The sequence below is a fragment of the Sus scrofa genome, chromosome 13 (assembly GCF_000003025.6).
Source record: "Sus scrofa isolate TJ Tabasco breed Duroc chromosome 13, Sscrofa11.1, whole genome shotgun sequence".
Classification (NCBI taxonomy): Eukaryota; Metazoa; Chordata; class Mammalia; order Artiodactyla; family Suidae; genus Sus; species Sus scrofa.
Window position 1 is genome coordinate 30,551,829 of NC_010455.5, and position 24,875 is coordinate 30,576,703.

The 24,875-nt window shown below is 43.1% G+C and overlaps 1 protein-coding gene across 1 annotated transcript in view; it reads right to left on the reverse strand.

Moving 5' to 3' along the window:
* Positions 1–24,442, reverse strand: part of SMARCC1 (SWI/SNF related, matrix associated, actin dependent regulator of chromatin subfamily c member 1) — a 166,292-nt gene extending 141,850 nt beyond the window's left edge. The window contains 4 exon segments of the mRNA XM_021068731.1: positions 3,568–3,653; positions 12,712–12,831; positions 24,228–24,392; positions 24,395–24,442. Of these exon segments, the coding sequence (XP_020924390.1) occupies positions 3,568–3,653; positions 12,712–12,831; positions 24,228–24,392; positions 24,395–24,427 (404 nt within the window). The 5' untranslated portion in view covers positions 24,428–24,442.

Below are 24,875 nucleotides of genomic sequence, written 5' to 3' on the forward strand. Positions count from 1 at the left end.
AGCTACAGCTCCAATTGGACCCCTAGCCTGGGAATTTCCATATGCCATGGGTGCAGTCCTAAAAACACACACACACAAAAAAAAACATTAAAAACCAACCACGGTGTCCAGGAGGATTCAGGATCAATCCCTGGTCTCCCTCAGATTTAAGGATCCAGTGGCCACAAGCTGCAGCATAGGTTGCAATGTGGCTCAGATCTAGCATTGCTATGGCTGTGGTGTAGGCCAGCAGCTGCAGCTCCAATTCGACCCCCTAGCCAAGAAATTTTATATGCCACAGGTGCGGCCATAGAAAGAAAAAAAAAAAAAAAGGATACTTATTCACAAGTTAAAAGATCTAAATCATCTTTTATAATTAAACAATCCAACTGACCAACATTTCTCAATGTAAGGCTTAAAGACTATCTTAAGTGCTAATGGCTCTGATTCGACCCCTAGCCTGGGAACTTCCATATGCTATGGATGCAGCCCTAAAAAACCAAAATAAATAAATAAATAAATAAACAAAAAAGGTCTAAGCTTGTCTATAAGAAATGAATATCAGCAGCAAATAGTGTCATAGGGAAAAATAAAAGGTCACCTCTCACATTAAGACAAATGCCAATAATTTAACAGGTATTCCCATGCAACATCATATATATGCTACTCCAGCCACACATCACCAGAAGCTAAAAGAAAGCTGAAGTAAGAAAGTGGCTATAATAAGGAAACCAGCAAACTTGTGAGCTACACTGTGAGGTTCAAACGGAGAACACAAAGTTCAAAACAGTATCTTAGATATGGGGCAAGTCAGACCCACTACGAAGAAGAAGGGTCACTATTCAGATATCCAAATGGGTGGGCAGTTACTAAAATATGCACTTCGGAATGTAAGTGATCCACTCACTGCAAGTGTCTAAATCAGAGGAGATGGGAAAGTGCGTATTGCAGTTAGGTTTATTATACCTGAAAGGAGGTATTTCTGGTACAAACTGAATAGAAGACTTGGAAAACATTCTTATTCTTCACCCCATTTAAAAGTCTCCAACTCTATCCCTTTACATCTTTTTCAGCCCCATTTTTAATTTAAACATGACTCCTTTTATGTATCTTTCTAAACCACCTTAAATCTTTTCAGGTAAAAATATTTCATTGTACTGGCATGTCCCCTAAAATGTGACTTAGGAAAAGTCATTTCACTTTGAGACTCTGTCTTCAAGAGTCCAGATCAGGTTACAAGCTCAACAAGAAACATAGCTGAACAAGAAACATAGATACAAGTTAAACAAGAAAACCAGTAAAGAAAGAGTTCCAACTGGGAATCTAGAACAAGGATACAAACTATATATGAGAGTACCCAGGCACACTGTCAATAGATCAGGGAACACCATGGTAAAGAGGTGCAGCACCAGAGCTAAAAAGAAAGCTAAAAAACAGAACGCTACATCTGATAATAAATTCTCATGCCCATTTTTAAAACAGTATCTATCAAACACTCATCCATATATAAAAGTTCTGGAGTTCCTGTCATGGCACAGCAGAAACAAATCCGACCAGGAACCATGAGGTTGCAGGTTCGATCCCTCACCTCAATCAGTGGTTTAAGGATCTAGCGTTGCCGTGACCTGTGGTGCAGGTCACATGCGGCTCAGATCTGGCGCTGCTGTGGCTCTGGCACAGGCCAGAAGCTGTAGCTTCGATGAGACCCCTAGCCTAGGAACCTCCACATGCCATGGGTGCGACCCTAAAAAGAAAAAAAGAAAAAAGAAAAAGAAAACTTCTAGCAAATAGACACAAGTCTGCATCTATTTACTACAAATAAGTAATTATAATCTTGCCCTGATTATTGATGTGAATACTTATTTGCATTTACCAGCTAAAAATTGTTGAATTAGATTAACTTTTATTAAAAAATACAAATTACATGAGTATTCTGAGAAAAAATGCTAAGATTAGAAACTGCGCAACACGACTAAAACTACCAAATAACTTAAAGTCAACACACTCCAGCACCCTTTTAACCTCTATCCCTAACCCAACACCATTAAACACTCAATAGTCCTAACAGCAAAACTTCCACATTGAGACGGTACAAACCCCAGAGTTCAAGAAAGAAAAGGAAGAAAGCAGCAAGAAAGATAGGGTGAGGAAAGGGGAAAGAAAGAGAAAAGGAAGAAGCAAAACAGTAGGAACAATAGTAGGGATTCTCATCTCAGCTCCACCACCGGGTTCCCAATAATCAGTACTCCTCAGAGCCAGACGCCTTTCATCTGTGTCCTCAGCAGGGAACGCTGGATGTTTGTCATTCTGAAGGTCTGCCTCACCAGAACACTTAAAACTGCCATCTCGAGGAGTTCCCATCGTGGCTCAGCAAAAAAAGCGAATCTGACTAGCATCCATGAGGAGGCAGGTTCGATCGATGGCCTCGCTCAGTGGGTTAAGGATCTAGTGATGCTGTAAGCTGTGGTGTAGGTCACAGATGAGGCCTGGATCCTGCGTTGCTGTGGCGTAGGCTGGCAGCTACAGCTCTGATTAACCCCTAGTCTGTGACCCTCCATATGACACAAATACGGCCCTAAAAAAAAGATACGGAAAAAACAAAAAAAAAAAGAAAACCTGCTATATTGGACTTCCTGTCGTGGCTTAACAGTAACAAACCCAACTAGCATCCACGAGGACTCGGCTTTGATCCCTGGACTTGATCTGGTTAAGCATCCCACGTTGCCATGAGCTGTGGTGCAGGTTGCAAATGTGGCTTGGATCTGGTGTTGCTGTGGCATCGGCCGGCAGCTACAGCTCCAATTGGACCCCTAGCCTGGGAACTTCCATATGCTGCACACATAGCCCTAAAAAAAACAAAAATTAAAACAAAAACAAAATTTGTGGGTAGTTCCCGATTAGACCCCTAGCCTGGGAACCTCCATGAGCTGCAGGTGTGGCCCCGAAAAGACAAAAAAGACAAAAAAAAATTTTTGATAAAAAAATTGCTATGTTTGGAGTTCCCGTGGTGGCCAAATGGTTAACGACTCGGACTGGGAACCATGAGGTTGCAGGTTCGATCCCTGGCCTTGCTCAGTGGGGTGGGGATCCAGTGTTGCCGTGAGCTGTGGTGTAGGTTGCAGACGCAGCTCAGATCCAGCATTGCTGTGGCCCTGGTGTGGGCCAGCGGCTACAGCTCCGACTGGACCCCTAGCCTGGGAACCTCCATATGCCATTGGAGCGGCCCTAGAAAAGGTAAAAAGACAAAAAAAAAAAAAAAAAACCCTGCTATGTTTCAGCACATTCTCTAAGTTCAAAATATTTAATTACATATTTCACAGTGAGCCTAACTTCCAATTTGCTAATAATACACACCCATCTATTATCTACATACAACCATATATGAAAAAACAACTTGCCTAATAAATGTTTGATATTGTTCCTAGGGGTAGGCACAAAGTAAATTAGGACTCTAGATAAAAGACAATCTACTTTGCATATTAATCACAATATGCACAATGTGCTCATCTAACATACAAATAAAGTACAGGTTAACATTAAATGACTTAAATATCATATCAAAATATGCAAATAAATATAAAAACTTACCATCCCTGTTCATTTTTATATTTGTAAGCAGCCCCAAGAATGTGGCACAAGGTGCCTCCAGCTTTAAAATCCATGAAACATTTTGCCTAAAAAAGATACAAGTTATACATGAGAAAAATAAAAGGTCTGACAAAATTATTCATGTCTGGGAGTTCCCGTTATGGCTCAGCGGTTAACGAATCCAAATAGGAACCATGAGGTTGTGGGTTCAATCCCTGGCCTCACTCAGTGGGTTAAGGATCCAGCATGGCCGTGAGCTGTGGTGTAGGTCGCAGGTTGGCTCGGATCTGACGTTGCTATGGCTGTGGCAGAGGTCGGCATCTGCAGCTCCCATTGGACCCCTAGCCTGGGAACCTCCATATGTCATGGCTGTGGCCCTAAAAAGACAAAAAGATAAAACAAACAAACAAAAACAGTTATCACTGAAAACTTACTATTTAGTCTGAGAAGAGGCACAAGACATTACAATTTTGTAGTGCCAGCACTTAAATCTAACATGAATAATGTACTAGGTAGGTAAAACAAGACTTATTTCTCAGACTAAGCCTTCCCTGAACCCCCAGCTAAAATATTCTCTCAAACCACAAATGTATACCACTACTGCACACAGGCAAACCACTCACAGCATAATAATACTGAAATGACTGGTCAGTATTATGTGGCACATACAGTTCCCTGGCCAGGGATGAGATCTAACCCACAGCTGTGACTTATGCAGCAGCTGTGACAATGCCAGATCCTTAACTCACTAGGCCAGGCAGGAGACTGAACCTGCATGCCAGCACTCCCAAGATGCCGATGATCCTGTTGAGGCACGCGGGAACTCTCAGGAACAGTTTCTTATTCAAACTTTTATCATCAATACTCAGGAGAGTATCTGACTATGTAGGTAATCCATAAAAATTTTCTCAACAGTTCAACTGTACTAAAATCATTTAAAAATTCACGTGCATGTGGGAGTTCCAGCTCAGCAGGTTAAGAATCTAACTAGCATCCATGAGGACGAGGGTTCAATTCCTGGCTTCACTCAGTGGGTTAAGGACCCAGCGTTGTCACAAGCTGTAGCATAGGTTGCAGATGTTACAGATGCTGCTCAGATCTGGTGTTGCTGTGGCTGTGGCACAGGCCGGCAGCTACAGCTCCTATTCGACACGTAGCCTGGGAACTTCCATATGTTGTGGGTATGGCCCTAAAAAGACAAAAAACAAACAAACAAACAAACAAACAAACAAAAAACTTAAATTCAGGTCCATGCTACTGAGCAGATTACAAGAAAACATCTCTACACATAACTTCAGATTAAAGTCAGGAGTTCCTATTGTGGTGAGGCAGAAACAAATCCGACTAGTATCCATGAGGATGGGGACTTGATCTCTGGCCTCGCTCAGTGAGTTGGGGATCTGGCATTGCCGTGAGCTATGGTGTAGGTCACAGAAGCAGCTCGGATCCTGAGTTACTGTGGCTGTGGCACAGGCTAGCAGCTGTAGCTCTGATTTGACCCCTAGGCCAGGGAACTTCCATAAGCCACAGATGCAGCCCTAAAAAAAAAAAAAGATTAAAGTCAACAGATACTAAAGTTGAAAAATAAAAAGTATTATCAGATATAGGCTAAAGAGGAGTTCCTGTCGTGGCGCAGTGGTTAACGAATCCGACTAGGAACCATGAGGTTGCGGGTTCGGCCTTACTCAGTGGGTTAACGATCCGGCGTTGCTGTGAGCTGTGGTGTAGGTTGCAGACGCGGCTCGGATCCCACGTTGCTGTGGCTCTGGCGTAGGCCAGTAGCTACAGCTCCGATTCAACCCCTAGCCTGGGAACCTCCATATGCCGCGGGAACAGCCCAAAGAAATAGCAAAAAAAAAGACAAAAAAAAAAAGAAATTAGAAAATAGGGAGTTCCCGTCGTGGTGGAGTGGTTAACGAATCCGACTAGGAACCATGAGGTTGTGGGTTCATTCCTGCCCTTGCTCAGTGGGTTAATGATCCGGCGTTGCCGTGAGCTGTGGTGTAGGTTGCAGACGCGGCTCGGATCCCCGTTGCTGTGGCTCTGGCGTAGGCCAGTAGCTACAGCTCCGATTCGACCCCTAGCCTGGGAACCTCCATATGCCATGGGAGCGGCCCAAGAAATGGCAAAAAGACAAAAAAATAAAAATGAAATAAAAAAAAAAGAAATTAGAAAATATTTTAGGGAGTTCCTGTCATGGCTCAGAGGAAATGAATCTGACTAGCATCCATGAGGACACAGGTTCGATGCCTGGCCTCGCTCAGAGGGTTAAGGATCCAGTGTTGCTGTCAACTGTGGTGTCGGTTGCAGATGTGATTTGGATCTGACATTGCTGTGGCTGTGATACAGGCTGGTGGCTATAACTCCAATTTGATGCCTAGCCTGAGAACCTCCATATGCCATAGGTGCAATCCTAATTAAAAAAAAAAAAAAGAAAAAGAAACTATTTTAGAAGTAAAAGATAATGAAACATTAGCTATCAAAATGCATGAACCACAGTTAGCACATCTTTATAAAAGAAAAAAGAAATCATGACCCTACCACCACCTCACAGGATAAACACAGATCAATTCTGGATGGATTATAGTTATAAAACGTAAAACATAAAACAATAAAGCCTCTAGAAGAAAACACAGCAGAATACAGCTATCACTTTAGAGTAGGAAAGATTCCATTATAAGAGCACAAAAAGCATAAAGAAAATACTTTATAAATCACTCTACCTCAGGGATTGGCCAGCTATGGCCCAAAGGCCAAATCCAGCCCAATTTTGATTTTCGTAAGTAAAGCTTTATTGGAACAAAGCCACACTCATTGTCTGTGGCTACTTTCACGCAACATAAGCAAAGATAAGCTGCAGCGCAGACTGTGTATTTTACTAACTGACCTTCTGTAGATATTACAAATAAAAATATTTACTATCTGTGCTGGGAAAACTAGACAACTGCATGTGATAAAATGAAATTAGAATACTGTGTAACACCATACACAAAAATAAACTCAAAATGGATTAAAGACCTAAATGAGAGGCCAAACACTATACAACTCTTAGAGGAAAACCTAGACAGAATGCTCTCTGACATAAATCACAGCAACATCTTGTTTGATCCACCTACTAGAATAAAGACAAAGACAAAAATAAGCCAATGAAACCTAAACAAACTCAAAAGCTTCTACACAGCAAAGGAAACCATTAAAAGAATGAGAAAACAACACACAGAATGGGAGAAAATTTTGCAAATGATTCAACCAACAAAGGTTTAATCTCAAAAACATACAAACAACTCCTATAATTCAACAACAAAGAAACAATCGACCCAACCGAAAAATGTGCAGAAGACTTAAATAGACATTTCAACCAAAGACTACACAGAGATGGCCAGCAGGCACATGAAAAAATGCTCAACATCACTAATTATTAGAGAAATGCAAATCAAAACTACTATAAGGTACCACCTCACACCAGTTAATGTGGCCATGATTAACAAGTCAACAAATAACAAATGCTGGTGAGAACGTGGAGAAAAGTGAACGCTCCTTCACTCCTGGTGGTAATGTAAACTGGTACAACCACTATGGAAAACAGTAGAAATACCTCAGAAAACTACTAAATATAGAACTACCATATGACCCAGCAATCCCACACCTAGGTATACATTCAAAAATTTCACTGAAAAAGACATATGCACCCATATGTTCATCACCACACTGTTCACAATAGGCAAGACATGGAAACAACCTAAATGCCCATCAATGGATAAATGGATTAGGAAGATGTGGTACATGTATACAATGGAATACTACTCGGCCATAAAAAGGACAAAATAATGCTATTTGCAGCAACATGGATGGAACTAGAGACTCATACTGAGTGAAGTAAGTCAGAAAGCACATGTTATCATTTTTATGTGTAATCTAAAATATCACACAAATGATTTATCTCCAGGACAGAAAAGCTCATCGATATGTAGGGCAGACCTGCGTTTGTCGAGGTTGGGGGGAAGAATGGGATGGATTGGGAGTCTGGGGTTAGTAGATGAAAACTCTTGCTTTTGGAGTGGATGGGCAATGAGATCCTGCTGTATAGCACAGGGAACTATATAGCTAATCACTTGTGATGGAACATGATAGAAGATAATGTGTGAAAAAGAATGTATATATACGTATGACAAGGTCACTTTGCTCTATAGCAGAAATTGATAGAATATTATAAATTCCTAATAAAAAAATTTTAAATCAAAAATATAAAAAAAAATAAAAATATTTACTATCTAGAATTCCCTGGTGGCCTAGTGGTTAAGGAGCTGGCATTGTCATTGCTGTAATACAGGTTCAATCCCTGGCCTGGGAACTTCTGCATGCTGCACACGCACACGTGCACAGACACACACCCCACGCTGAAAAAAAAATTTACCATCAGGCCTTTCACAGAAAAAATTTACTGATCCCTGCTCTATATTATAATTGAGAACCTTCTGCTGTGGCTCAACAGCTTAAGAATCCGAACAGTATCCATGAGGATTCAGGTTTGATCCTTGGCCTCAATTAGCAGGTTAAAGGATCTGGAAGTGCCATGAGCTGCAGTGTAGATCGCAGACGAAGCTCAGATCTGGTGTTTCTGTTGCTGTGACACAGGCCAGCCATCTGCAGCTCTGATTCGACCCCTAGTCTGGGAACTTCCATGTGCCACTGGTGCAGCCCTTAAAAGGCAAAAAAAAAAAAAAAAAGGGTATCACCATGAGAATAAAAAGATAAGCTGACAAGAAGATACTTGGAATAAATATTTCTGACACAGAACCCATATGCAAAATACATAAAAAAAAATTCCTTGAAAAAAAATAGTTCCCTGGAAGCCTAGTGAGTAAGAACTCAGCATTGTCACTGCTGTGGCTCAGGTCACTGCTGTGGTTTGAATTCTATCCCTGCCTGGCCTGGGAACTTCCATGTGAGAAGACAGACGACTGGATTTTTTTTTTTTTTTTTTTTAATGAGCAAAACGTTTAAATAGGCACTCCCCTAAAAAGAATAGCCCAATGGTCAATAAATACGAAAGGATGCTTAACTTCATAAATAATCAACAATTACAAAACAATGCAGGGAGGAAATGGGATGGACAGGGAGTTTGGGGTTAGTAGATGCAAACTATTGCATTTGGAGTGGATAAGCAATGAGATCCTGCTATATAGCAAAGGGAACCATATCTAGTCACTTGTGATGGAACATGATGGAGAATATTGTGAGAAAAAGAATATATATGTATGTATGACTGGGTCACTTTGCTGTAGAGTAAAAATTGACAGAACACTGTAAACCAATTATAATGGAAAAAATCATTAAAAAATAGTATTTTTAAAAGATTAGTTAAAAAATAAAAAAGAAGGAATGATCTTGCTCCGCACATGAGTTTAACTAGTACCCACTAACTCCCAAATTTCTTCAATACAACCCTTTCTCTAGAACTCCAGATCTTATTTCCTACTATTTCTAAATCCAAGGTGCCTACAGGAAAGCCAACCTCAACACCTCAGTTGTTAGACTAAACTGAGTACCTTTCTCCAGAAACCTGTTTTTTTTTTTTTAATTTTACTTGAGTATAGTTGACTTGCAATGTTATACTAGTTTCAAGTGTACAGCAGTGAATCAGTCATACATATAAATATCAGAAATCAGCTTTTAAACTCTGGCTTTCCCCTTAGTGCTAGAGGTATCTTCTCAGTGTAGTCATCCCACCAAATTTTTTATTACAGCCCCACAACTTCCCCCTACCTAAAACACAAACACAAATCACAAGGTGATTACACTTTAATTTTTTTTTTACTGCCGCACCCTTGGCATATGAAGTCAGACTAGGGATCAAATCTGAGCTGCAGCCACCAGCCTATAACACAGCAACAGCAATGCCACATCCAAGCCATGTCCACAACTACACCACAGCTCACAACAACACCAGATCCTCAACTCACTGAGCAAGACCAGGAATCGAACCTGCATCCTCATGGATACCAGTCAGATTCATTTCCAATAAGCCACGAAGGGAAGCCCCTGATTACTCTCCTTTATGTTGTCTTTGAATTCACTCTTTCCTCCACGGGCTGTCATCACAGCTCACTTGGATTATTAGAGCAGCTTGCTCAGGGAGAACTAGCTTTCAAATGGTTTCCAGTCCATTCTTCATGTTGAAGCTTGAGGGATTATTCTAAAACCCAAAGTTGAATAAGTCCTTTCTACTCTCTCCCTGCTATAGTTGCCAATCACTTCCAAGATAAAAGCTACACCTCTAACACGGTAACTCTGTCCTTTAACAACTGATTCTGGTCCATCTCTCAGCCTATTGTCTTCTGTTCTAACACTGTTGAACTATCTGCAACTACATTAAAGTATCAAATTTTCTCGGGCCTTCACATTGCTATCATCATCTGAAAAATTCCATCTTCCACAGAATTTCCCGGAAGAAGTCATAATCTACTTTTAGGACTCAGTTCAAATGTCCTTTCCCCCAGAAAACATTTCCTGAGATCAGGAGCCTCAAAAGCTCTATTCATACAGTTCACTAGAGTGGAAGGCCACTGAGAACAAACGATACACTGTATTACTCTTCAAACTGTTAGAACTGGTCACATAATCAAAACATTTAATATCTGCTGAGCTCAAATTAGTGGGGAAAAGAAGTATTCTTTAATAAATGTTGCTGAGGGTAATCCCTTTGTGGCGCAACGGAAATGAGTCATACTAGGAACCATGAGGTTGCGGGTTTGATCCCTGGCCTTGCGCAGTGGGTTAAGGATCCGGTGTTGCCATGAGCTATAGTACAGGCTGCAGATGTGGCTTGGATCTGGTGTGGCTGTGGCGAGGCCAAGAGCTGTAGCTCCGAACTGACTCCTGGCCTGGGAACCTCCATAATGCCACGGGTACGGCCCTAAAAAGCAAAAAAATAAAAAGATAAAAAAATGAATAAATAAATGTTGCTGGGATAACAAAGAATAATCAGGTGGAAAAGATAAAACTGGATCCACTGCTCAGACTGAACACTGAGATAAATTCTAGATAGATAAGAGAATTATATGTAAAAAAAGACAACACAATACCAGAAGAACAAATGGCTGAAAATTTTATCACCTATAAGTGGAGAAAGCTTCCCATTATGATTCAAAAAAAGCACATCAGGAGTTCCCATCATGGCTCAGTGGTTAACGAACCCGACTAGCATCCATGAGGACTTGAGTTCGTTCCCTGACCTCACTCAGTTAAAGATCTGGTGTTGCTGTGAGCTGTAGCAGAGGTCGCAGGCTCAGCTCAAATCCCAAGTTGCTGTGGCTCTGGCATAGGCCGGCAGCTAGAGCTCCGATTTTACCCCTAGCTCTGGAACCTCCATATGCCATAAGTATGGCCCTAAAAGACAGACAAAAAAAAAGCACATCAATATATTTGACCAGGCATAACTATACTTTAATAAAAAATAAAAATTTAAAAAATAAGGGAATTCCCATTATGGCAAAGCAGCGGAAACAAAGCCTACTAGTATCCACTAGGATATGGGTTCAATCCCGGGCCTTGCTTAGTGGGTTAAGGATCCAACATTGCTGTGGTTATGGTGTAGGCCAGCAGCTGTAGTTGAGATTTGACTCCTAGCCTGGGAACTTCCCTATGCCGCAGGTGCAGCCCTTAAAAGCAAGAAAAAAGGGAAAAAAAGCAAAAAATTTTAACTATGGAGTTCCTGCCAGACCACAATGAGATGGGAGGTGTCTTGGGAACACTGGGACACAGGTTTGATCCCCAGCCCAAAATAATGGGTTAGGGAACAAGCGTTGCCACAGCTGTAGCTTAGGGTGCAACTGTGGCTCAGATCTGATTCTTGGCCTGGAACTCCATATGGCATGGGCGGCCAAAAAAATTTTAACTAAACGAAAATAAATGTCTGGATGGCAAAAATATCATAAGCAAAATAAACCGATTTATTGCTAGATCAGGAAAACAATATTTTTTTATTCTCAATTGTATTTGGGCAAGTCATTAAAACAAACGGTTTAATGATAAAATAAGAACACATAATCAAAGCTTTTGAGAAGTAAAAAAATGTCTACCAATAAAAAATTCAGTGGAGGCATCTAGCAGCAGACTGGCAACTACAAAAATTCAACCCATACTGGAAAATTGGAAAACAAAAAATTATGAAAAAACATATGACAGGTAATTCCTGGAAATCCAGTATTTGTACAGAGTTCAAAAATATAAAGAAATGGGAGTTCCCATTGTGGCTCAGTGGCTAACAAATCCGACTAGGAACCATGAGGTTGTGGGTTCAATCCCTGGCCTTGCTCGGTGGGTTAAGGATCCAGCATTGCCATGAGCTGTGATGAAGGTCGCAGACATGGCTCGGATGCCAAGTTGCTGTGGCGAAGGCCAGGAGCTACAGCTCCAATTAGACCCGTAGCCTGGGAACCTCCATAAGCCTCAGGTGTGGCCCTAGAAAAGGCAAAAAGACGAAAAATAAAATAAAATAAAAATTAAAAAAATAAAGGAATATAGGAGAACAGAGATAACTATTAGACTGAATCTTCCCTGAGCTAAAGAATATAATTGGGCCTTCGGATAATGACTTATCACAACTAGACATTATTTCTGAATTGTAAACATCAGTATTAAAAAGAAGAAAATCAAAAGGTAGTATCAGGTTTTTCCCTACAAATTTCAAAAGGAAATAAAGCATAACCCAGTATTTCTATAACAAGCCAAACTTTCGGTCAAAATATCAATGGCAAGAGGAACAGAATCACATTCTTACATAAGCTCACGAAAATCCCACCTACAAAACATAAAAAATTCCACAAAATAGCATTCTAGGCATAGAACTGAATCAGCACAAAGAACATAGAACACTTGGTAAAAACAATAAGGAAGTTACAATATAGTTAAACGTTATATCTCTGTAATAACTGTTGTGATATTTAATGCAAATGTTAATTGACTCCAGAAAAAGATGCTTCCTACAGTTAAAAAGCAGTAATATTCTATAGCTAAGATTCTGTAGAGATTCCTACTTTTCCTTATTCTATAGAATAGGAACAGTGAAGTAAAAGAGCTATAAACTATACCCAAGAGTACAAAAACTGAAGATGCTCCAGTGTGTTAAGATGATACACTTACAGGTAATTTGGTGAAGGCCGGGTTGGTGACATGCTTCCCAAAGGCATCTTCCTGGAACTGGAGAAGCTGCACCACCAGTCCAGCCAGCGTTTTATTCGTAGGAGCATCTGTATGAACATACTGCAAGATAAACACAGGGGTTCAAAAATTGGGACGACTGTGCTAAAGACATTAGCTTACTTCCTAGTACCTAGGTACTAGCATGGCGGCAGATTTTTAGTGTCTGAGACATGCACTCTGATGTAAAAGTTTATATAAACAAATAGTGGCTGGAGTTCCCACTGTGGTATAGCAGGTTAAGGATGTGGCATTGCCACAGATACAGCTGGGATTTAATCCCTGGCCCAGGAACTTCCATATGCTACAGATGTGCCCATGAAAACCAAAACCAAAAAACAAATACGGGATACTGGGGGGCACTGGGAAGGGATATATAACAGATAGTTTACAGATCATAAGAATGCGAGATACCAGAGTTCCTATCGTGGCTCAGTGGAAAAGACTCTGACTGGTATCCATGAGGACACAGGTTCGATCATGGCCTCACTCAGTGGCTTAAAGATCCAGGGTTGCCATAGGCTGTGGAGTAGTTCACAGACAAGGCTTGGATCTGGCGTGCTGCTGTGGCTGTGGTGTAGGCTGGCGGCTACAGCTTGGATTCGACCCCTAGCCTGGGAACCTCCATACGTCTCAGGTGTGGGCCTAAAAAGACAAAAAAAAAAAAAAAAAAAAAAAAAGAATGAGAGATACCATGCCCAAGAAACCAAACCCAAGTCATCTTATCTGCACCTGAACTACCTTAAATTAATGGCAAGATCCTGTACCTCAAACACAAGCATAATGCTACAATGGAATGAGACCTATTAGCCAGAGTATTTTGTATGTGGGATGAATGTAAACAATCTATGACCAGGGAGCTGACTGTGCTGTTTTTCAAATAAGTCCACAAATTCTTTGACATCCCTCTCATCTAAAGAGAGATACCAGAGTTCCCATTGTGGTGCAGCGGAAACGAATCTGACTAGCATCTATGAGGATGCAGGTTCAATCCCTGGACTTATCAGTGAGTTAAGGATCCGGCATTGCCATAAGCTGTAGTGTAGGTCAAAGACTCGGCTCAGATCTGGAATTGTTGTGGCTGTGGTGTAGGCCTGCAGCTACAGCTCCAATTTCAGCCCTACCCTGGGAACTTCCATATGCCACGGGTGTGGCCCTAAAAAAAAGGCGGGAGGTCTATGCCCTCTTCGATAGAATCAGGCCTGCCCTTAGTGACCCATATCAGAATGCAAAAGCAGCAATGCTGTATGACTTCTGAGGTATGTCAAAAAAGGTCATATAGTCTCCACATAGTTCTTTTGGGACACTGACCTCTGAAGCCCTGAACCACAATGAAAAAGTCCAACCACCCTAACATTACCATACTCTCAAGAAGCCAGGCTACACAGAGAGGCCAAATGGACATGAAGTGGCCACCAGCCACAGCTCATGCCCCAGAAGACTGACAGCACAACTACCAGACACATGAGTAAAGATTCCAGGTGATTCTGCCCCCACCCCCACTGGCAAATCTCCCCAGTCAAGGCATCATTGAGCAGAGACAACTGTCGTCCCCCCTCCCGCCCCGCTCTTCTAAATTCCAAATACGTAGGAACTCTAAGCATAATAAAATGGGGTTTTTAATGATTTTTTTTTAAATATGTGTGTGGGCACTTAAAAATTGTTAGGGTAGTAATTTTTTTTGTTTTTTTTTTGGTCTTTTTTGGGCCACACCCTCGGCATATGGAGGTTCCCAGGCTGGGGGGTCTAATCAGAGCTGTAGCCACCGGCCTATGCCACAGCCACAGCAACGCCGGATCCTTAACCCACTGAGCAAGGCCAGGGATCAAACCTGCAACCTCATGGTTCCTAGTCAGATTCATTAAACAATGAGTCACAATGGGAACTCCAAGGTAAGTAATTTTTAAATATTAAAAACTACTTAAAATTCTCCTTTCATACGTCAATTCCCACAAAAAACATCAGGTCTACCTTTTTGAGAACTATACACTTTCAAATGAAAATTCGACATCGTTTTTCTAATTTACTCAACATAATACATCTTTAATACTCAATTAGTAAGTAATCAATAACACTCAACACAGTATAATCTTTCATAAACTCTTTGAGAGTTCCCTGGTGGTCCAGTGGTTAGGATTTGGCACTTTCACCACTGTGGCCCAGATTCAATCCCTGGTCTAGGAACTGAGATTTCACATCAATCGCTGCATGCTGGAATCATAAATGAATAAACAAAAATAAACTCTTCAAGTTTATCCTACAGAACTGGTGAAATATACAGTACATACTCACAAGACAACTTTATAGTCTTTAGTAAGAACGAGCTTCTCAAAGGGATCATTTAAGGTACTGCAGTTTTTTTATACATGGTAAAGCAACATAAAAAAACTAATAACCAGGAGTTCCCGTCGTGGCTCAGCGATAACAAACCCAACTAGTACCCATGAAGACGCCGGATCAATCCCTGGCCTCAGTGGGTTAAGGATTTGGTCGTGTAGGTCACAGACACAGCCCAGATCCCTCATTGCTGTAGCTGTGGCATAGGCCAGCAGCTACAGCTCCAATTGGACCCCTAGCCTGGGAACCTCCATATGAGCAGGTACGGCCCTTAAAAAAAAAAAAAATATAGAAGTTTCTGTGGTGGTTCAGTGGTTAACAAATCCGACTAGAAACCATGAGGTTGCGGGTTTGATCCCTGGCCTTGCTCAGTGGGTTGAGGATCTGGAGTTGCCATGAGCTGGGTATAGGTTGCAGACGAGGCGTGGATCCTGCGTTGCTGTGGCTGTGGTGTAGGCTGGCAGCTACAGCTCTGATTCAACCCCTAGCCTGGGAACCTCCATATGCCGTGGGAGTGGCCCAAGAAATGGCAAAAAAAAAAAAACTTAATAACCATACTTTTGTTTTTCAGATATCTGCAGATAAGTGAACAGTGATAAAACTGAAAAAGGGACCATTGGAGAAAGGCTGTTCAAGTAAAACTAAATCAACCCTTCAGGCAAAGAGTAATTTTTAATGACTGCTATATACGTAATTCATATATGTTCTAAACTTCAAGGAGTTCCCGTCGTGGCTCAGTGGTTAACGAATCGAACTGGGAACCATGAGGTTGCAGGTTCCATCCCTGGCCTTGCTCAGTGGGTTAGGGATCCGGCACTGCCATGAGCTGTGGTGTAGGTCGCAGACTCGGCTCGGATCTGGGGTTGCTATGGCTGCGGTATAGGCTGGTGGCTACAGCTCCGATTCGACCCCTAGCCTGGGAACCTCCACATGCTGTGGGAGCGGCCCAAGAAATGGCAGAAAGATAAAAAAATTAAAAATAAATAAATAAATAAACTTCAAGACTATCTATACACGTCTCATCTAACATACTGTCACTCGGATGAGAAAAGTTTCATGGGAGCGACCCTACAGTTTCAGAATAAAAATGGCCAGGTTCAAAAACCCCATCAAAACGATTATCTTAGATATTTTAAAATTCAATTTTTTAACTAAAAAATATTTAACTGTTTACTTTCTCCTAATCACCCACAATAATTGTCAAACATGTAAATGAAAAGATAACATTTTTAACGCATAAATGAAATTTGACATTTAACATATTAGTTTTAAACTTTATCTCATACTTACTGAAAAGGCAGCCAATGTATGACTACAAGGTTTTAAAAGTTATTAGAATTTATTGTTATTTAAAAGACTATTTCAAAAGCTATTTTTCAGACTAAGCTTCATTAAACTATATTTGGGGTCTTAAGAAAACCATGCTGCTGAACTTTTTTTTTTTTTGTTTTTTAGGGCCGCACGCACCCAAGGCATATGGAAGCTCCCAGGTTAGGGGTCAAGTCAGAGCTGTAGTTGCCAGCAGCCTACGCCCCAGCTACAGCAACGTGGGATCCGAGCCGGGTCTTCAACCTACACAACTCATGGCAACGCCGGGTCCTTAACCCCTGAGCAAGGCCAGGGATCAAGCCCACGTCTTCATGGATAATAGTCAGGTTTGTTACCGCTAAGCCATGACAGGAACTCCATGAACCTTATTTTTTTAATCAAAAGGTAAATTGGAGTTCCCATTGTGTCTCAGCAAAAAAGGAATCTGACTAGTATCCATGAGGATGCAGGTTCGATCCCTGGCCTTGCTCAGTGGCTTAAGGACCTGGCGTTGCCATGAGCTGTGGTGTAGGTCACAGATGCAGCTCGGATCTGGCACTGCTGTGGCTGTGGCACAGGCCAGCAGCTACAGCTCTAATTCGATTCATTTCAGATTCATTTCTGCTGAACCACGACAGGAACTCAATAAAATCTTAAATCGGTACTTCAGGAGTGAGCCAAACTTTGGGAAGAAACCCACCTGGGAACTTACTGGCTTTCGGATCTACTTCACCTCCAAAGAATCAACCTGCAGTCAATAAGGTGTTATCCTCTGAGAATCACTTACAACTAGGACAAAAATACAACCTCTCATGATTTCAAAGTTAGGATGAAAAATAGGTACCCAATAATATAAAGTAGGAAGCTGAGGCAGAGAAACAGTCTTCTGTGCTTCTAGTAGACTTAAAATGCAGCCTCAGGCACACAGTTACCCTCTCTGCGCTTCAGTTTCCACTTACCAAAAGTGGTCACTCCGCTGGACTGCTTTGGCTAGTTGAAGCTCATGCCAATCAAAAAGCATTCACTCCCCTTCCGTATTGCTAAGCCAACTTATTAATAAAGTCTAAATGGTTCCTGGACTAGTTAACCTGTCCATTTATTAAACAAATATTTACTGAGCAACTCCTATGGGCATTCAGAAGACAAAAATAACACAAGGAAGTTCTCTTTTAATTTGAAATCACCTGGACTTCACCAGTAAGTGCCTATGTCTATTTATTCCATAGCACTATGAATTCCTTAAAGAAAGAGTATTTGTAGCAAAAAAAAAAAAAAAAAAAAAAAAGAGGGGGGAGTTGGAGCCAGGGAGAACGCTGTATCCCAAATTTGCCATTCCTAACTATAATCTTAGAATTTATTTAAATCTGGAGCCTCAGGTTTCTCTCATGTTATCTATTATCCAAGATCATTGCGAAGATTTTTTTTTTTCTGGCCACACCTGCAGAATGTGTAAGTTCCTGGGCCAGGAAGTGAACCTGCATCCAAAATGGAGCAATGCTGGATGCTTAATGTTCTGTGCCACAAGGGAACCTACTATTGTGAAGATTTGAATTATTTTTTTTTTAATTTTTTTTTTTGGCTGTAGAACGCAGTGGTTTGATGTGGGATTTCAATTCCCAGACCAGGGATCAAGTCTGAGCCACAGCAGTGGGAATGCCAAATCCTAACCAAGAGACCACCATGGAACTCCCTAAGTGAGTTACATTTCAAATGCCCAGAAATGGTGATGCTCAATTGTTCACTGAATGCATGCATAAACCCATCAATAAAAATGGTACTAAAATGCCATGTTTATTTCATATAGTTGCTGAGATTTAACAATTTGAAAATTCGGAGTTCCCATCATGGCACAGCACAAACGAATCCGACTAGGAACCATGAGGTTGCAGGTTCGATCCCTGGCCTCGCTCAGTGGGTTAAGGACCTGGCACTGCGGTGAGCTGTGGTGTAGCCTGCAGACACACCTCAGATCTGGTGTTGCTACAGCTGTGGCATAGGCCAGCAGCTGTAGCTCCAATTAGACCCCTAGCCTGGGAACCTCCATATGCCATGGGTGTGGCCCTCAAAAAGGACAAAAAGACAAAAAAATTAAATTTAATTAAAAAAAAAAAAAAAAAAAAGACGCAGGTTCAATCCCTAGCCTCGTTGAGTGGGTTAAGGATCCAGCGTTGCCATGAGCTGTGGTGCAGGCTGCAGACACAGCTCAGATCCCGAGCTGCTGTGGCTGTGGTGTAGGCTAGTGGCTATAGCTCTGATTCGAACCCTATCCTGGGAACCTCCACATGCCACTGGGTGTGGCCCAAAAAAGGCAAAAAAAAACAAAAACAAAAACAAAACAAAACTCCAACAATGTGTACACTAAGTAGAAATACATCATGCACAGAAACAAAGAACCTTCTGGCTAATACTTTCATCACACCAACACCAACTGAAAAGGTTAAGCCCAGATGTCAAACCCAACGGATATACCATTCTGAATCTGAGTAAGCCCAATAAATACACTCTGGCTTTATGAAAGCCTGAGAAGTCAAACCTAACTTTAACCTTATCTTTAAGGCCTCAGAGACAGAGCCAACATTAGCCTACTGGCCTCAACACTCTGGGACAAATCCTGCAGTCAAGCTAACGGCCATTTCCTCACCCACCCAAAAAAAATCTCTGAAAGAATTCGAGGCTAAAACTGCCTGCTTAAAATTGTGCCCAAAGAGATGCACAAAGTTTGGAGACAAAAGTGACTATTACTGTATTTCCTTTTTTCTTTTCTCTTCCTTGGTATCCAAAGGAATATCACTCGAGTATTTCTCTGTTAAAGCCATATTAACAACGTAATACAATATTACAAGTCAATTAAAATGCAACAAAAATGGGGTAAAAAACTCAGACTTGGGGAAAAAACTACATTAAGGTACATTAAGACCCAATGTAATAGTGTTCCCACTGTGATGCAGTAGGATCAGTGGTATCTTGGGAATGCTGGAATGAGGTTCAATCCCCGGCCTGGCACAGTAGGTTAAAGATCCAGCATTGCTGTAGCCTGCAATTTAGGTCCCAACTGTGGCTCGGATCTGATCCTGGCTGGAGAACTCCAGATGCCTGAGGGCAGCCAAAAAAGAAAAAACAAGAAAAAAGACCCTAAGTTTTGGCTAACAGACACATGATTTAAAAAGATAATACTTTCAGGGAGTTTCCTAATGGCTCAGCAAGGATCTGATGTTAACGCGTGGCTCAGGTCACCACTGTGGCGAGGGACAGATCCCCACTCTGGAATGCCACATGCACAGCCAAAAAAAAAAACTTTCAAGAAAAACTATACTTCAATAATTTTTTTTTTTTTTTTTGGTCTTCTTAGGGCCATACCCGAGGCATATGGAATTTCCCAGACTTGGAGTCAAATCAGAGCTGCAGCTGCTGGCCTACGACACAGACATAGCAATGCTGGATCCTTACAACCCACTGAGCAGGGCATCGAATCCGTGTCCTCTCGGATAATAGGTTGATTACCACTGAGCCACAATGGAACTCCCCAATAAAATAAATTTTTGGTTTGTTTTTTGCTTTTTAGGGCTGCAGGTGCAGCATAAGGAAGTTCCCAGCCTAGGGGTCGAATGGAAGCTGAACTTCCATATGCTGCATGCATGACTACAGGGGAAAAAAAAAAAAATTTAAGTTAAAAATGAATAGGAGGGAGTTCCCGTCGTGGCGCAGTGGTTAACGAATCCGACTAGGAACCATGAGGTTGCGGGTTCGATCCCTGCCCTTGCTCAGTGGGTTAACGATCCGGCGTTGCCGTGAGCTGTGGTGTAGGTTGCAGACGCGGCTCGGATCCCGCGTTGCTGTGGCTCTGGCGTGGGCCGGTGGCTACAGCTCCGATTCGACCCCTAGCCTGGGAACCTCCATATGCCGCGGGAGCGGCCCAAGAAATAGCAACAACAACAACAAAAAGACAAAAGACAAAAAAAAAAAAAAAAAAAAATGAATAGGAAAGGAGTTTCCATTGTGGCTCAGTGGTTAATGAAACCAACTAGGAACCATGAGGTTGCGGGTTTGATCCCTGGCCTTGCTCAGTGGCTTAAGGATCCGGCATTGCCATGAGCTGTGGTGTAGGTTGCAGACTCGGCTCGGATCCTGTGTTGCTGTGGCTATGGTGTAGGCTGGTGGCTATAGCTCCAATTAGACCCCTAGCCTGGGAACCTCCATATGCTGTGCGAGTGGCTCTAGAAAAGACAAAAAAAAAAAAAAAAAAAAAAAAAGAATAGGAAAAAATACTTTCATAATATAAATATATTCAATTCCCTTAGCTACTACCAGAAGCTCTTGTCTACACAAAAAAGGGACCATTTTACCACTATATAAGGAAAAACAGTATTTTTGTCTATTTACATGTAGATGAGAAAAATCTACAATCCCAAACATGACTCCAAAATTTCAGAGGGGAAAAAGTCAAAGCATCTTAGAGTTCCTGTCGTGGCTCAGTGGTAATGAACCAGACTAGTACCCATGAAGAAGAGGGTTCGATTCCTGGCTTCACAGAGAGGGTTAAGGATCCGGCATTGCCATGAGCTATGGTGTAAGTTATAGATTCGGCTCAGCGAGTTGCTGTGGCTGTGGTATAGGCCAGGAGCTACAGCTCCAATAGGACCCCTAGGCTGGGAACATCCATATGCCTAGAGTTCAGCCCTAACAACACCAAAAAAAAAAAAAAAAAAATTCAAAGCATCAAAAAATGTACTATAAGGAGTTCCCACTGTGGCTCAGGGCTAGTGAACTCAACTAGGATCCATGAGAACTCAGGTTCAATCCCTGCCCTCCTCAGTGGTTTAAGGATCCTGCGTTGCTGTGATTTGTGGTGTAGGTCGCAGATGCAGCTAGGATCTGGCATTGCTGTGGCTGTGGCTACAGCTCCGATTCAATCCCTAGCCTGGGAACTTCCATGTGCTCTAGGTGTGATCCTAAAAAAATAAAAAATATATACATATATACGTATGCACACATTTTATATACAAATATGTGTGTATCCATGTGTGCGTGAATATTTATATATATACACACACATACACATACACACTGTAGGGGTTCCAGCTGTGGCACTGTGGGCTAAGAATCCAACTGCTGGAGTTCCCCATGTGTCAAAAAAGGATCAGCAGCGTCTCTGGCAAGCTGAGATGCAGGTTTGTTTCCCCAGCCGAGCACAGTGGGTTAAGGATCCAGAATCACCGCATCTGTGGCTGAGATCTGATTCCTGGCCTGGGAACTCCCTATGTCCTGGGGCAGCCAAAAAAGAAGAAAAAAAAAAAAAAAAAGAATATAACTTCAGCAGGTGGGGTTGCTGCGGAGGTGAAGATTCAATCTCTGGTCTAACGCGGTGGATTCAAGGATCTGTCATTCCCACAGATGCAGCTCAGATTCAACCCCTGGCCCAGGAACTTCCACAGGCAGTGAGTACGGCCATTTAAAAATCACAAAACAGGAGTTCCTGCCATGGCGCAGTGGTTAATGACTCTGACTAGGAACCGTGAGGTTGCAGGTTCAATCCCTGGCCTTGCTCAGGGGGTTAAGGATCCAGTGTTGCCGTGAGCCATGGTGTGGGTCGCAGACATGGCTCAGATCCCACGCTGCTGTGGCTCTGGCGTAGGCCGTCGGCTGCAGCTCCAATTCAACCCCTAGCCTGGGAACCTCGACATGCTGAGGGAGCAGCCCTAGAAAAGGCAAAAAGACAAAAAAAGTTTAAAACAAAACAAACACAAAACAAAACAAAAAACAAGAGTTCCCTTCATGGCTCAGTGGTTAGCAAACCCAACTAAGATCATGGGGACGCAGGAACAATCCTTGGCCTCGCTCAGTGGGTTAAAGATACTGAGTGGCTGTGAGCTGTGGTATAGATTGCAGACGCGGCTCAAATTTGGTGTTGCTGTGGCTGTAGCACAGGCTGGCAGCTGTAGCTCTGATTCAACCCCTAGCCTGGGAACTTCCACATGCTAAGGGTCTGGCCGTTAAAAAAAAAAAAAAAAAAAAAAAAAAACCAAAATACTGTAAGCAAAAATACACTCTCACTTCCTAAAACTTCAGATAAGAAATGGTTACCTCTGTCCCTAAAGAACTCCTTTGTCCATTACACCATATCTCAAAACAAAGAAGATAGCTGTCTACCAGGAAATGGACCCTCTTCAAGACACTGAATCTGTTGGTGCCCTTATCGTAGACTGCCCAGCTTCCAACACTATGAAAAATAAATTTAACTGGAAAGAAGAGACGATCACATCTGAAAGCACCCAAGTGATGTAATGTCAGCTCTTCCACTTGAGCGTAATGTCAAAAGAACCCAAGATCCCTCCAGGAGCCTAACAACTAACTTCCAAAAGCTAATAGGCTTCACGGTGCTGTAACCCCAAATGAGTAGGTTTCTAGACTACTTTATCTTTTCACTCACTCAACAAATATTTACTGGAGTTCCTGTTGTGGCTCAGTGGTTAACGAATATGACTAGGAATCATGAGGCTGCGGGTTCAATCCCTGGCCTCACTCAGTGGGTTAAGGATCTGGTTTTGCTGTGAGCTGTGGTGTAGGCAGCAGACAGCTCGGATCCCTCGTTGCTGTGGCTGTGGTGCAGACTGGCAGCTACAGCTCTGATCAGACCCCTAGCCTGGAAAAGGCAAAAACACAAAAAAAAAAAAAAAAAAAAAAAAAAAAAAATTGACTAAGCAACTACTAAGGGCAAGACAATTGAGTACTAAACATGTTCCAGGACACACTGCAGTGAACAGGCCTGACAAGGTCCTCACCCCAGTGGCTATGGTCCATAATGGGGGAAGTAGAGAACTGAAAAGCAGGGACACAGACAGTATTTTTGGTATTCTGCTTTCTAACACCTTCTAAGGGAGTCATCTCTAATTATTTACATAAAGGGTGAGCTAAGGAGTTCTCTTAGGGTGCAGTGGGTTAAGGTTTCTGAGTTGTCACTGCAGTGGCTAGGGTTGCTGTTGTGGCTCAGGTTCAAGCCCTGGCCCAAGAACTTCCTGCCTTGGCCACACGACTTGGGGGCCACCGAAAAAAAAAAAATTAAGAAGCTAAAAAATGTGTTATTAACAAAGGACTAAGTCACAACTTTCAATACCACTGACTCAGTAGAACTTACACTCCAAGGTAGGAGAAACAGGTTATTGAAAAGAATAATCTTAAAAAGTGGTATGAAGAAAACAAAGGTGACATGAAGTAGGGTGTAACATAAATAGGTTCTCAGGGAATGCCTCACATTATGTACAAGTGAACATTATCTCATGCAACCCCCCTATACATAACCAGACGTAAGGTGAGGTAAAAGCCCCTTTTAATAGGTCTCATCAATAGTCTGATTGTATTAACCAGCTGTTACTAATGTCCGGGTACAATCATCCACAGTCCTGTTGGCATTTCAATAAGAGGTCACCTAACCTTAGCCACCTAACCTGTGAAGACTACTCTCTAAATAAAACTTGCAGCTACTTTTACAACTCTAGCACAGTTTTAATAACCACGGTTCACACACCTAAAGCAGCCAACAAAAGAGAAAGATTCACACCCTCCGGGTTGCTGAGCTCGACCTGCTCCTTCACAGAGTTCGCCCCGGGAGCGTGGGCTCCAAGGAAAACCCAGAGGGCCGGCGGAGCCCAGAGCGCGCTGGCGCCGAGAGCGCACCGCGGGGGCGTGGTGGTCCAGGCTCCTGCCTTTGTTGTCCCTCGTGGCGCGCGGGGGGAGGGGCGGCCCGAGGCCCGCGAGGCCACCAGCCGCCCCCGGCCCCCTTCTCGTGGCCTCCCCGCCCTACGGGCGCGCGAACCTACCTTCTTGTAGTGCTTGCCCAGCCAGACCCGCACCGAATCCAGCTGGGACACCGTCTCCGGGCTCTCCCAAAACTTGCTGGCCGGGCCGCCGTCCTTCCGCCGATAAACAGCCAGGCCAGCCGCCGCCGCCACGCCTCCCGTGCCCGCGACGCCCGCCGCCGCCCCCAGCCCCCCCCGCCGCCGCCCGCCGCCGCGGCCATGGTCGCCGTCCGTCGTCCCCACCGCCTCGCCCGCCCCGGCCCTCGCGGTATTCCCCGTTCGCACGCGCGCGCGCGCGCAGCCGCCACCGCCGCCTCCCGGCCCCGCCCAACCAGCCTCCTTCCGGCACAGATACCCGACCCCGCCCCTTCTCCGGACCGGCGCCCTAACCGACAAGGGCACGCGCACACGCATGCGCAGCACTCACGCCAGGCCAGCCGCAGAACAAATCCACCCGCCCCTTCCGTCATCTGGGGCTGCCTGCGCATCCTCTCCGCCACCTAGACTCGCTTTCTGTGCCTCTGGCAGTTTCCTGGTTCCCTTTGTCGAGTCGTTATGCAGTCTACAGGGGCACGGAGATTCTTTGTAATCGACTGTAACCGCCCGGAGAAAAGGGATGGTGTGAGATGTTCCAAGGGAGAGCCTATATGCGGTGTCGCATGCCGGCGG